The sequence below is a fragment of the Balaenoptera borealis genome (genome assembly GCF_965194805.1).
Source record: "Balaenoptera borealis genome assembly, chromosome: 12".
Classification (NCBI taxonomy): Eukaryota; Metazoa; Chordata; class Mammalia; order Artiodactyla; family Balaenopteridae; genus Balaenoptera; species Balaenoptera borealis.
In genome coordinates this window covers 89,675,057-89,690,126 of record NC_138869.1, presented here as the reverse complement: position 1 = coordinate 89,690,126, position 15,070 = coordinate 89,675,057, and the positions used below count along the sequence as shown (strand labels likewise).

Below are 15,070 nucleotides of genomic sequence, written 5' to 3'. Positions count from 1 at the left end.
CGATATTGTACCTTGATGGAAATTAATCCAACTATCAGGGGCAGGAACACCATTTCTTCTCCATCCCAGGTCTGTTTGCCATTTACTTCTATTCTGCCTTTCAGTTTCCACCTCTGTCGGCCATACTTCATGAAAATCTGGGGAAAGACACCAAAGGGCCCTCAGGTTCCACTGCCCTCACCCGCCTTCCCACCAAACACCAGGATGAAAAAGGCGAGTAAATACAGCAGCTACTGCTCCTCCCCTTCTCCAGCGTCCTCCTGACACCCCCCGACTGTCGCTTCTTCCAGATTCCCTGGCAGGGGGCGTGCAGCAGAGCACCAGCAGGGAAAGACTTTCAAAGGGGGGTAAGTTCTGCTTCTCTAGGATAGAGGGTGTGAAGGGCTTTCTTTAGAGAAAGGTCACTGCATCGTGCCCTTTGGCTCAGCTCTTTCTCTCGTTAGTTCTACTTCAGTAGAACAACCACTGGATTAACTCTCCATACTCCCCAGCTCCTTTAGAAAGACAAGGAACCATCAGCTAAAATCTACTTCGTGGCCAGAAGCAAGAAATAGGGCATCCTCCTTTTGGATAAGGGAGACAGATCTGGACAAGGATTTTGAAATCTGACACGCTCTGGGGAGAGGGTGTGCAGTTTCTCCTCAGTCAGACAGCTTTACTGCTTAGAGGAAGACACATTCCCCCTCACCACCCCCGGCCAAGATGAATGATTATAGAAGGTTTTGGAGGAGATAGTTAGATGAAATCATTATGTAAGTTCCCTTTTGAAGAGGGAAAAGATAAAAAGCTTTTTAACTTTTATGGAGTATATTTTTATAAAGAAAGATCTAGATTCTGTTATTCTTCAATCATGATACTTTTTAGTAGTCATAATCCTGGATTGGATCTTGCAACAGGAAAAAAAAGCTGCTATCAAGTACAATATTGGGACACTTGGAAAAATATGAATATAGATTGTACATCAAATGACATTAGCTAAAGAGCCAGTGCTAAGTTTGTTGGTGTAGAGAATTGTACAACGTTTAAATAAGAGAATGTCTTTCCACATTCAGGAAAATAATTTTTTTTGGCTGTGCTGCGTGGCTTGCAGGATCTTATTTCCCCAACCAGGGATTGAACCTGGGCCAAGGCACTGAAAGTGCCAAGTCCTAACCACTGGACCGCCAGGAAATTCCCTCAGGAAAATAATTTAGGGGTGAAGGGTCATGATATCTGTGCATTAATCTAAAATAGTTCAGCAAAATAACAACAACAATAATAGTATTAATAATAATAAAGCAAATGTGACATAATGTTAAAAATTGGTGTCTAGGTGACCCGTATATGGGAGGTCTTACACTAATCTCCAAAATTACTTATTGGCCCAAATTTCTCTTTCAAAATAAAAAAATGTAAAAAAAAATTGAAGAAGCAAAATAATGACAGCTGACTCCCGCCTCTCAAGTCCAACACCCAGACCGACACCACACTTACTTCATATTGATCTCCAGGACAGAGGCGAGCAAAACCAGCCAGACCTGTAAACAAGCAACTGGGATCAGAGGTGCAGAATTTATTTCCCCTCTTTATAAACCCACACTGGCACACTTATAAAACTCAAAGTGTCAGGCCTTTGTGAAAACTCATATAATAGTTTCTGGGGAACGACTGTGGGCACAGCTATTGTTGGGAATTCCATCTATCACAGCAAGAGAGGATATTCCTTGCTGGGGTGATGGGAGAGGTGCTCTCTGGGGCAGAGAAGACTGTTCTTTCTAGGAAGAGCCCCGTTAAGTTGTGAGACTGTGGGACGCATGAATCTGCTTTCCACCAGTCTCACGGGCTATGCCAGGGTTAAGATGATAGAGAAGGTCCAGGGAGGCCTAAAAAGGCACCTGCTGTTACCACTCTCTGTCAGTAGATGGCAGCAACTCACCAGTTCGTCACACCTCTCCATCCACGGAGCCGGTCCATTGAGGACCAGTTTCCACTAACAAGTAGAACATAACAAGCCTCTTAAAAGATTTACTGAAATAAGAGCAGAATTAAAGAAGCCAATTTTCACTAATAATTTTCTGGAGGATTAGTCTTTTGTTTTTAATACTTCTGAAAAAAAGCACAATCGACTGATCTTTATAAATCACAATTGGTTGGATATACCAATTCTAATAAAGTCCTCTGCAGAAGACGTAGAGTATGGACTTGAGGACACGGGGAGGGGGAAGGGTAGGCTGGGACGACGTGAGAGAGTAGAATGGACGTATGTACACTACCAAATGTAAAATAGCTAGTGGGAAGCAGCCGCATAGCACAGGGAGATCAGCTCGGTGCTTTGTGACCACCTAGAGGGGTGGGATAGGGAGGGTGGGAGGGAGACACAAGAGGGAGGAGATATGGGGATATATGTATATGTATAGCTGATTCACTTTGTTATAAAGCAGAAACTAACACACCATTGTAAAGCAATTATACTCCAATAAAGATGTTTAAAAAAAAACAAACCAAAAAAAACCTCTGCAGAATATTCAGGATTCATCTACTGCCTATTTACATACCTATGCAATTACAATGGAAGCCTGGTTAAAAAACAAAACAAAAAACCAAAAAAACTGATCTGATATCAGTGCTGGATAAAGGAGAGTAAAGGGGAAAATCCTCTGAGGGTTTTTACTTTCATTTTTTCCTTTCAAAATCACCAGAAATTTCATATTGGAAGAACTGATCCAGATGGGAGAAAGCTACTTGGTAGTGCTGTTTTTGAGCTTCTCAGCTCATGTTATTAAAGCAAAATGTTTTGGAAATGCTTGAGGCGGTATCACTCTTGATACTCTAATTGTAACCATAACGTGGCACGTGGCAGTAGACAGGCAAAAACAGGCCTGGGGCTGTGCTGTGATTCTTCAAGTCCTACCTGCTAATGTAAGCCACTCATGGTACTGATTGCAGAATTGAAACTAACAGTGGGTCAATTAGAGTTACCGCCTTGTGTCTTTTAAACCTGGCTAGGTTTCTTTCAGGCTCTGGTCTGAGGCCTTTTGGGATTTTCAGTTGGGGAAAGCTTCATGTTTTCTCAGCAGTTTGGGGATTACTGCTGCACTGTCTACAAAGCTTTCATTATGGCCACTCCAAAAACCATCATGGGGGTTAGCACGCAGGGATGAGCATGGGGAGGTGGAGGCGGTGTGGGGACTTCCGTCTGCATGCTGCATCTTCCTGCACCTTGTGGATGTTTTACTGTAAACACCTATTACTGATAAAACAGCTCTTCCATGACCTCGTTCGGAAGGCCCAGATGCTACAGTCTGCAGCCGCCCGCCCTGTCCTTTTGCTCAGGGACCATTCTGCCAGAAGAATGTGCCGCCTTTTGTTCTAGTTCTGTGAGGATCTTCCTTTCCAAAGATAAAAAAGATCACACATGTTGGCAGGCAGCATATACACAGAGAAAAGGCTGGTTGGATATTCATGACAGTTTTAGCACTGGGTGGGGGAGCGAGTCTGAAGCTAAGGAAATGACACTTTCTACTCCAAGGAAAACAGCCAGACGGCTGAATAGATAGGCGCTCCCATTACAGGACTGACTGATTTACTGACCAGGCATAAATAATGCAGATTTACTAGCTCCCTGGTAGATGTCCCCTCTCCCAAGGCCGGACCTGCCCTAAAAGCTGCAGGTGCCAACACAGACTTTTGGATATACACACTGCCTGGAACTTAATATGAAGTAGGTAATACTTGGAGAAGAAGTAGTTTTTCTGTAACAGACCACATCTTTCCATCTGCAAATCAGTGGATGGGTCTAGTGCTCCCTCTTTAGCCTGGCATTGGACCCTCTTCAAAGTCTGGCATCAAGGAGTTCCACAACTCTCTTCCCAGGGTCCTCTCATTCTAATGCAAAGGTTACAGCGGGAAGCCTTCCTCTTTCCCATTTCCCTCCCCCAAGATAGGTGGGTGGCACCCTTTGCGCCCCCCTCCCGCCCCTCCCCCCTGCCCCCCAGGCATCGAAGCAATTGGCCACATTATTGATCCAGTAGATCATTTATTCCATGGAATTCGATTAGACTGGCTCATGCAACCACTGTCTCCGGTAGACCGTGTGGAAGTCAAGGCCAGAGACCATTCACTAGGATGCAGCCAAGAGCCTGGCCAACAGCAGGGGCTCAGTGAGCACTCGTTCAGTTGTCTTTACCACCATCACTTACCTCGCCCCTCCAAAACCCCACAGAATGATTGCTGTCTGTGTGTTGGGGAAGGGTGTGGCAGGAGGAAGTTGGCTTACCATGTCTGAGAATATTATGAAAGATCCTCAGTTTATGTCACTATGTATGTTGGGGGCGGTAATTTTTTTTTTGTTTTTTTTACCAGAATGAATAACAGATAAGAAAGTAGCTAACTGCAAAGATGCAAGATTTCTTGGCAGCGTGAGGGGCTTCCTTTTATCAAGAGAGAGGAAGATTTCCACAGGGGCGTTACCCTTGAAAGGCTTCATAGAAATAGTTCAAGTTTTCATGTTAGATTAGGAAAGTGGAAGTGAGATAAATCAATAATGAAAAAGGAGGACCACTTGCAGGTTTGAGTGACCCCCCCCGGGAGAAACCTGGAACCCAGACAGAAGCCAGGGAAGCCCGTCGGGCAGGAAAGAGAGAACAATGTTGAGGGTACAGATGGAAGAGCGGGAGCTGCAGAAAGTTGAGCCCGTCCGTCATGATGACCCATCGTAACCCAGAGCTGTCCTTTAGCTGGGCGGCCAGGCCCCCCGGTGGATGGCAGGGCCCCCAGAGCATCCTCACTGACCCTCAGGCCTGAGGTCCAGGTCTGGTGGGTGGGTGTCCCTTTCCTCCCACCCACTCCTGGGTGCCTGTGTGCTGGGTGGAAGACTACCATCCCATAGAAGAGAACATTTTTTGAGCAATAGTTTATAGTATCTGCTCATCTTTGTTAGAATTTCCCTCCTCATATGGGGCTGGGGGATGGGAATGCACTAGGAGCCACGAGCTCTGGAATTCAGTTTCAAGTTTGACTCCAACGTACTGTGTGACTTCTGGGACAAGTCACTTAACCCTGCTCCCCATCGACAAAATGGGGAAATCACCAACCCACCCCAAATTGGTGAGTTTGATAATAGTGAGCGTCAGAAATAGGGGAAATACGGTACTGCTTGTATTAACAGTGAGAAGATGGTGTGACGGGAATTCCTCTCAGCTGTAAGACCCTAGACTGTGCTAGCCTGCATGGATGGTGCCCGAGAGTCAGGGGAAGGAGAGAGAAGTGTTTTCTGCTAAACACTGACTCAGGGCAGTGGTTTTCCAGAAGCAGGCTGCTGACAGAATCATCCTGAGGATGAAAAATATACCCGAAGGGTGCCGCCCACCTATCTTGGGGGAGGGAAACGGGGAAGAGGACAGCTTCCCATTGTAACCCTTGCCTTAGAATGAGAGAATGCTGGGAAGAGAGCGGTGGAGCTCCTTGGTGCCAGGGCCCCGCCCTGACTTGCTGAGATGGGGGCAGGGCCTGAGTGGTTTTAGAACCACGGACTCGGGTGAGGACCCACAGTGAAGAGAATGGACCTAAAAAACTGAAAAAGCACAGATGCCCCGCCTCAGTAGTAAAGTAAGTATTGAGACTTCATACTGAATAACAGACTGATTCACTACGGGATCTGCTGGAGAGAAGAACGCAGCCGTGTGGGCAGCTGAGGGTCAAGGTCATGTTGATTGCAGGTACACTCAACCAGAGCAGCTCTACGGGCATCACACTTGACAGAAAACTTTGCCTCCTGAGTTAGGTGACTCATCGGAAAATTAAGCTCTCCTGTCGAGCACCTAAAAAAAAAGCTCCCCTTTTCTACTCCCTTAATGGCAAAAAGTAGACAAGAGGGTGATTAAATCCCCATTAGCAACCCAGGGGTCCAGCTGCTAAGAAACCTCAGAAAAGGAAAGGCACACAAACTAGCCCTTCTCCCTGCAGTGAGTGGGTGAGTGGCCCAAACTCAGAAGGAAGACGGACTCGCTGTGATGGCTGCTCATCTGAAGCCCTGTTGGCCACCGAGTTGTAAATCTGACAACACCTGAAGGATGCTCCGTTTTCTACAACCAGAGCTTCTTTTTGTTCTGAAGATGCTTGCAGTACAAATCAACAGTGCTTCCAGAGTAGGACTTCCTGGAGTCAACACCAGAAAGGCAATGGGTAAAAGAGGAAAATGCACAGTCCTGTGTGGGTTTAACACTAAAAAACATTTAAAAATAAAGAAGTTGGTAGGTCGTTTATAGGAAAGTAGAGCATAAAGGAACAAACTAAATGACACCACGAAGAAGCCGACAGACAAGTCTAGAAAGTGAGACATTCTGTACAACAGTGACAACATGCTGAAAGTGACAACAGTGACAACAGCTTCAACATGACAAGTCAATGGTAGGAAAAAAAAACAAGGAGGGGCCTGTTTTAGATGAAAGGAAACTGAAAAGAGATATCTAATGACCAATGATAACGCATGGACCTCGTCTGAATCCTGATTTGAACAATTGTATAACTCACTTTTGAGACCACCAGGTCATTTGCTAATGGAATGGATTCATAACAAAGGCATATTCTTTTTATTAGAAGTGATAATACTTGGCATTGTGGTGTCGCTATCATAAGATGTCCCTATTCTTTAAGAGAGGCACATCGCAGTCTACAGGGAGAGACTCCCACATCTGGGTTTTATTTCACCAAAGGAAAAACAAAGACAAGAAAACAGAGGAAGCAAAGGTGGCAAAATCTTGCTAATTATTAAATGGAGGTGATGGGTTTATGGGAGTTCCTTATAATATTCTTCCATGTTTGTGTATGTTTGAGATCCTGTCACAGTAAATATTTAAGTATGTAGGCAAGTCTCAGGACGAGAAAGTTCTGGAGCATCAATAAATTAACATAAGTGGGGAGGGTTGAGAGAGAGTGGCCCAATATCTTTGCAAGGAAAATAAAAACAGTGTGTGATGTCACACTTCAAGGAGCTAGGCGGAGATGGCACCCCACTCTCTATAAAAAGGAGGAAGAATACCTTTCATCTTGATGGAGAACTCCCCCAGCTGCTTCTCCAGCTCTGCTTCAATGGTGCACATGTTCTAAGAAGAGCACAGGAGACCAGCGTTAGGGCTACATTTCTTTCAAAGCACAGGATGTTCTCACAGCAGTGGACAACCACTGCTCAAATGGGAGGCATTTACCTGTTTGCAATGAGTTACACATTATGTAGCAAATTGTCACAAAATGTTTAACCTAAGCCTAAGCAAGCCTTCTAGTGTACCGGAAATTTAGAGCATAGAAGACCAAGTTAAGTTATATCATAAACAGTCAGATAAATACGGAATGTGGGAGATTCTAAAAGAACTGGCCTGGATTCTATAAAAAGGCAGTAGAATTATGGGAAAAAAAAATCTAGATAAAAGAGATTAAAGTGACATAACAACCAAATGCAATGTGTTAACTTTGATTCCATCCTGATTTGAAAGAAAATAAACTAAAACAGTTATAAAAGACATCATTGGGCCAAATAAGGGAAATTTGAAAATGCACAGGATGTTAGATAATTCTATAGGAGGACTGGTAATTTTATTAGATGTGATAATGGTGTGTGGTTATGCAAGGGATACACATGTTACATAGGTTATCATTAAAGGATCTGTGCTAAAATATTTATGGGGTGAAATGGCATGTTATCTACCATTTACTATCAAGTGACTGAGTAAAAAAGGAAAAAAAATCGAGCATATGCAAGAGAAGAAAAGCAAATATGGCAAAACATTACCAATTGGTAAGTCTAAATAAAGGTATATGATGTTCAACATACTAGGCTTGACTTTTCTGAAGGGCTGAAATTTTTCTTAATAAGAATTTGGGTCAAAAAGAGCTCAGGAGCTCAGCTGTACTCAAAGTGAATGAGGCAGAGTTCCTGCTGCCATGCCCTGAGGCCCTCAAAATGATTCTCGGGTTTGACAAGCGTCCTCTCCTCACTCTAATGTTGAGGAACAGTAAAGGCAGAGGAGCCACACCACCTATGCCTGTGGTTAGATATCTAACCACCCGCACCCTACCTCCTCCGTGTCTGAGGACCTAAACAGAGCAATCGCAGTCAGAAATCAAGAGCAAACGTGCTGTGGCCCTTCTGCAGCATGGCCAGTTTAAGCTTTCAATGCCACCTCTGGTGTTCTAAGCAGAAGTCCCCGTCCCATCACCCTGCGCACACACACACACGCACACACACACACACACACACACACACACACACACACTCACTCACACGCACCCCTGCCCCCCAGGGCAGCATCTGCAAGCTTCTTCCTCCACCCCGGCTAGGGGCTCGGACGCATGGCCTGGGCAGCTCAGTGAGCACAGACAGGGGCTGCTGCCATTTGGATTTTGTTTGCAAAGGACTTCAGAATTGATTTGCAAGCTAGAGGTTCTGGCTCTTAAATGTTGGTACCTCAAGTAGCTTAGCAAAGCTGGGGAAAACTCCTGAGGTTGAGTTCTGTGCAGCTGGAAAGTTTTGAAAACAAAGTCTCAGTTTTGTAAATCAATTTTCTTCCTCAGAGCACTGGGTGTCTCTGGGAAGGAATGCATTACTGTTTCTAGAAATATATCAGCGATGTTATCATGCATGTCAGGACTGTGACCAGTGTCTTTGAAAAACTTGGGGGGCAGCTAGTTTAACAGCTGAGGACATCCATGGTCAGAATTGCCTTCAGTCTCACCCAGGCAGCCATTGATGAACATTGCTGCCCTTGCAAAGGCACCCAGAACCATCTATTCCTAAACCTTCTTTGTGATAAAATCCTGGTTTTTGTGGTTATGTGAAGATACAAATCCACTTGATGTCAAGTGAGGTAGGAAGCTACAGAAGTCCTGGACTTCTTTCTCCTCTTGCCGAAATCGCACTCTACATCTTTGAATTTGTGAGGAAATATGATGTCATGTCTTGGCGCTTGACCACCAGCGGGTATTTCTGAAACAACCTACAAAAGTTCTGGGACAGGCACAGGCTGCCACTCAGTCCTCCTACGTGTGTACTCTGAACGGCCTCTGTCATTAGCAACTGCTCTTTCGATTTCACAGATGTGTGGAAATGAGGTCTCATGAACTAGGGCTGCTTCGAAACCAGAGATTCTTAACCTGTGCTCCATCAACTTGGATGGGGAAAAAAGAAAGTCACAGCGCTATTTCCACTAACCTCTAACTGATATCTAATACGTCCATACATCATGAACGTAGAAAACACGCCGCAGCCGTATGACTAGTACCTGTGACTTAGACCTGATAAAAGTCACGTCTATGTTCATGTCACATCAATTGTTGCAGGTACCTTGAGAAATCATTTCTATTTTTCATTACTTTCAAATTGCAATCGTTATTGGAGCCACTGCTAAATCTTGTAGTTTGACGAGTTAATAAAGCAGCAGTCTTGTACTGTATCACACATTTGATTTTAAAAATATTTTGATCACTGTACTGACAATATTGAAATAACTATATTTCAATATAATTTGTTTCCTTTGAATTCCTATGGGTTTCATTTTATGCATTCAAAAAGCATTCTCCCAAATGGAGAGAAAGAAGAAGCCCTGTTTTAGACCATGAAAAAAGACAAATTTGGTTCAGACAAGAGGCGGGGCTGGAGGGTTACACAAGAAGCAATGCTGCGGCAAGTCATCCGAGACATCCCTCCCGTCCCAGGGCTGAGACCGGATGCTCAGCTCTGGGAATTGTCCAGCAGACCCTCATCAGGCCGATGACTTCATTCATGAAATTGGATCTCTGAACGAAGACACATGGGAGAGTGAGAAGTGCTGCTTTAATAATTCAGTCATTTCATCAAAGGCACTGGTTTCGGGTGACCCCCAGAGGAGTGAAGACCTCCCTGTGTCATGTGTTTGGGCCCCAGAGACCGTCAGAAAGCAGGAAAGCATGCTTCTGTTCATGGTTCTTTATCTTGCCTCCTTTAAGATAGAAGGGAAATTTCTTACAATAAAATAATTGTAGGCAGGAGGGGGGTGAACCCAATATGCAGGCCAGCCATCTTAACCACAAGGTCTGTTCAATTTGCAGGGATAAAGCTAGACTAGATTGTACGCTAGAGAATCTGGAAGTGCATTTCAATGACCAATACCAGGGCATTTGTGACTTATTCATTTGCTGAAATTTTTAACATGCATTCGTAGTCTATTTGTGCAGAGACTATACACATAAAGAAGTATAAGATGTGGTCAGTGAATGGCTTCAGTGTCTAAAATCTTGTGGATTTACACGTCCATGAACAAACCTGTTACCAGGCACTAGGAGGTGAGTGTCTGACAGGTGATACTCACAACAGAACGTCACATGCTCTGGAGTCCACGGAAGGCTCTAAACAAAAATACAACCAACAAAACCACCCGAGAGCCATTTTCAACAGCTCCACCGATGGCCTCAGGGAAACGCAAGACAGGCAAATAGTAAAACGTCTCTCTCTAAAGAGTAGAATGAGGTTGGAGGGTGCCATTCCCCTGGCTCTTAGCAGGTATCGACAATTCAGATTGGGCCAGGTGGAGTTCAGCAGCCGCGCAGGTTGGCACATACCTCTGTGTACTCTCTGTAGCTCCGGCTGACCTCTGACAGGCTCTCCCGGGCAGCTTTGCTGGCAGGGGACGTCGCGAAGGCTTGCTTCATTTTGCTGGCACCATCTTGGAGGCGTCTTTGGATACAATAAGCTTCGTAGAGTTCATCTACCTGCCGGAATCAAAACAGAAACACAAGGGACATAAATATTTGTCACACTTGAAGGAAGTGACATTGGCCATCGTTAAGTGCTTAAGATACTTTATGTTTCTGACCTCAAAAGGAGACTCTTGTAGAAGTGCCATCCTTTTAGACAGATCCATCATTTTTGTTTTAGCCACATGATCCATTTTCTATTTCAAACCGGATTTTACTCTGAGCTCTCTTTTCAAATGACACAAAATGAAAATGAACTTAACGTTGGTGGACTGCGTGAGACAAGGTTTAGATAATGAAGACAGGAGTCTTTTATATAAGGAACGAACACTGGAAGAGTGTATGCAGTTTCAAACCAATGTGAAGACGTTGCACTACACTGGGCTATTATCACTTGATTTTAAGAGTGCGTCACAAGGTGATATTCACGCATCCAGATTTAGATTTTTTTAAAGAAAGAACTCAAGGCTACTTATCGAAAATGATTTTTGTAAAGATGTGGCCCAACAAAAGAGAGAAAACAAAGGTAAGTTATTCTTAAAATTAGGGTGAAGCATGACTGTTAAAACTTATCAGACTGAACATAAGAACTGTGACATTTTTGGCATGTAATTTATACCACAATTAAAAAAAGTAAACGGGAGGAATGGAAATGAACATTTCTCTGCAATACCTCTATACTTAGGCTTTCAAATAATAATATACCCATTGCAAATGGCTATTGATCATATTCATTATATAAGTCTGACAGTCACTTAATACTTCTAAGGCAGTGATTCTCTACCAATCCAAGGTGATTTTGATATTCAGGGGACATGTGGCAACATCTGGAGACATTTTTCAGTGTCACAGCTGGGAGGTGTTACTAGCCTCTAGTTGGCAGAGGCCACGGATGCTGCTAAACATCCTATAACACAGAGGACAGCCCCCTACAACAAAGAATTATCCCCAAATATCAACAGTGCCTAGGCTGAGAAAACATGCAGCTATTCCTGATGATACTTATCTCTATAGTCTCTCGTCCTATCTTCAATTATCAACACACCAACCACAGTTAACTACAGGAATTATCAGGTAGATTAAGAAGAAGGATATCACCAGACATTATGTTTTCTGGGAGGCAGTTATCTACCTAGGACTACTTGAATTTTTCACTTCAGTACAAACTTTGTTCCCTCAAAAAGGAGGCTACAGTTGTAGGACCAGAAGAAGGTAGAGGTGAATATGATGGATTTCAGGGTTTAACATTCCCCTTTTGTTCTGAAGGCAAACTTTTGGCTGATCACTAAAAAGCATTACTATTACCTGTTAATAGTACAATTTTCCATAGTTGCTTTCTCTATACAGATGTCAATGATACTTAGCTTAGCAAATGAATGTTAGTTAAGAGACTGAAAATGATTCTCTTGGTTAAAGGATTCTTTGTTGCTCTTCAACAGTTCACTCCACTTCACTGAGAGGAATCGTCAAAACTCTGGAAGGAACAATCTTTCCTCTTTGGGGTTGGTGGGTTTGTCTCTGAGCAAGAGGGAGGTATAAGACCCAAGGGGTTGTGGCATATCTGCTGATAAGATCCTTTGGTTGGGTGACTGGCATAGAGGGTGGTTTCCATACATTAAAACTAAGCTAAGACTCACTTGGTGAGCTTGTTAAAATGATGATGCCCAGGTCCCACTATGAGATGCTGATTCAGCAGGTTAGGGATGGGTGAGGAGCCTGAAATTTTAAGTAAACAGTGCAGAATGTTCTGATGTGGCAGGTCCCCTAGAGACTTAGAAACACAAGAGCTGATACCTCTTCCGATGCAGGCCAGGCTGTTTCACCCATATGGCCTCCTGGGGGACTGTCCCTTCAGCCCTTCCCCCACTGTAGTCCAAACACTGTAATCCTCTCAATAAGGAAACTGCTAACTGGACCACTGGTATAGCCCTAACGGCTTAGTATACTACTTTGCATTTAAAGAAAAATTTACCCTTGTTTTCATTTAAATATCAATCTACCCTAGCCAAATGGAGTTAACCTTTAGAATAAAGGATAACTATGTATTCACCTAAGCAGAAACTGGCCCATCTGTAGGCAAGAATTTGTCTTACCTATAAGTCAGCAGTAGCTCTCATCAAAATAAACTGATTACTCAATTAAATATCATTTGTTTGGATTTGTTAGGGATCCATCCATAAGATGCTGCAGATAGAGGACTACCAACCTTTAATAACCACTAGGATTGTTATATCTTACAATGATGGATACAAGATGGATAAATACTCTCTTACCTAATACTAATTGTTTTCTTGGTATTTTTCCAAATAAACAGTAATTTCAAAGCTTGCCCGCCACATAAATATCTTCTAATGGATGTCATTGTTTGTTTGTTTATTTATTTATTTAGGCTGCACCGGATCTTAGTTGTGGTATGCAGACTCTTAGTTGTGGCAGGCGAACTCTTAGTTGCAGCCTGCATGCAGGAACTAGTTCCCCAACCAGGGATCAAACCCGGACCCCCTGCACTGGGAGTGAGGAGTCTTACCCACTGGACCAACCAGGGAAGTCCCTGTTTTATTTATTGAGTTGAACAGAAATAGGAGCGATTTCAGATTTGCCAAGGTAATAAATATCTTTCAAAGTGGGAATGGGAATGTACAACGGCAGTAGCATATACATGTGTTGAAATCATCATAGAATTTTAAACTGGAAAGGATTCCTAGGATCATCTAGATTGACTATGTGCACCTCCAGCCTCACTGCCTGGAGTGGAAAGCCAAGGTCCACAGAGATGTTATAGCCCAGTGAGTACGTGGCAGAGATGGGACTAAAACGTGGGGCTTCTGACCACTAGTAGAGAGAACTGCTAAACCTCCAGTCTCTCCACTTGGAACACAGGATGATGGGTGCAGATAAGAAGAGGAATTGCCAATGGTGTGATCCAGCTGCCCTCAAAGGGACATTGTTTCTAGGTTGTACTGATACTGCCTGATAGTGTCCAGAACAGGGTGGGGGGGATAGTCCCACTCCACGTTAGGCTGGTGGGACCATCCGTCAACTATTTGTAGGGTTCAGGGCTGGATGTCAAGGACCCTGACAAACTGGTATACGTAGAGGGGGGCAAAGAGGATGAAAAGGAATCTGGAAACCAAGCCATGTGAAGAAGAGTGGAAGGAACTAAGAGCTTGAGAAAGATTGAGGGAGCTACATGACAGCTGTTGTTAAGTACTTTAAAGGCCTTCATGAAGAAGGCTATGGGGGTACCAAGTTGTATGTGGGACCTGAATGTAAAGTTAGACAAGTGTGAAGATTTTTGTAGGTCACTTTGGTTTAATCTTATCTCTAACCAGACTACACCCAGACTGTATCCTCTACCAGGCACTGTGCAAGCTGCATAGGAAACACTTAATAAATATCTGTTGAACTGAAGCAGAGTAAACAATGTGCTAGATAATCAGGCTCTCCATTCTTATTTTTTTCCTACAACGTTACTGCCTGTTGGAGGATTTAATTGCTAATCAGCTTAGGAGTCAACTGGATAAGAAATTCTCCATGGACTAGGGGCTATGCTCAGGGCAAAGGTGTATTGATCAGTGACTGAGAACTGAAAAACAGGCAAAGACAAGAGGAACGTCAGTTACCTTACTGATGTGAAACTCCAGGCGTCTCATGTATCTTTCAATTGTTTTAATTTGCTGGAATAAAAGAAGAAATTTGAAAAAGTACAGCCATTTACAGTTTCACTGATTAGACTTGTGTGGCTATCTTTATTATCTCATACTCAAAAGTACCAGAAGATGTTAACTATTTCCCCTTTCCTCCTATCTTTGTTGCTACTTTAAAGATTCTCTAGTATCAACTTAGAAAGTATTTTTTAAAAAAATATTGAATAAATACTCTGAGAGATAAACTTGAGTTAGCTATTGGAATCCTTATGTTTAACATTAAGAGGGGCCAACCAAATGGAATTCACTGGATTTCTGGCAGGACAGTATCATATTGGAGTATACTTAAGTTTCTTCATAATAACATTTTATCAGCTCAAATATGAACTCATCCCCCATTTTAATGTCTCTGAAATGGGGTGCATTTTACAACTGCAACTGTCTGTGCACACCCCAAGATAATCATAGTTGGTTATGTGTCATCTCTTCCATTTGAGTTATAAATATTATCATATGCGTTAAATTTAATTACCCTTTAAAATAGCTGCAAACAGATTATACTATGATTCAGTATTTTTTTAACATCTTTATTGGAGTATAATTGCTTTACAATGGTGTGTTAGTTTCTGCTTTATAACAAAGTGAATCAGCTATACATATACATATATCCCCATATCTCCTCCCTCTTGCGTCTCCCTCCCACCCTCCCTCCCTATCAC

At 43.2% G+C, this 15,070-nt stretch overlaps 1 protein-coding gene across 5 annotated transcripts in view; it reads right to left on the bottom strand.

The window, feature by feature from the left end:
• Positions 1-15,070, bottom strand: part of RIPOR2 (RHO family interacting cell polarization regulator 2) — a 114,235-nt gene that overhangs the window by 31,859 nt on the left and 67,306 nt on the right. For all 5 annotated transcript variants that reach the window (XM_082346331.1, XM_082346327.1, XM_082346330.1 and 2 more), the window contains exons 6-10: positions 14,328-14,381; positions 10,570-10,719; positions 7,019-7,082; positions 1,474-1,517; positions 12-137 (exon numbers count right to left, since the gene is read on the bottom strand). In XM_082346331.1, the coding sequence (XP_082202457.1) occupies positions 12-137; positions 1,474-1,517; positions 7,019-7,082; positions 10,570-10,719; positions 14,328-14,381 (438 nt within the window). The remainder of the gene's footprint in view (positions 1-11; positions 138-1,473; positions 1,518-7,018; positions 7,083-10,569; positions 10,720-14,327; positions 14,382-15,070) is intronic.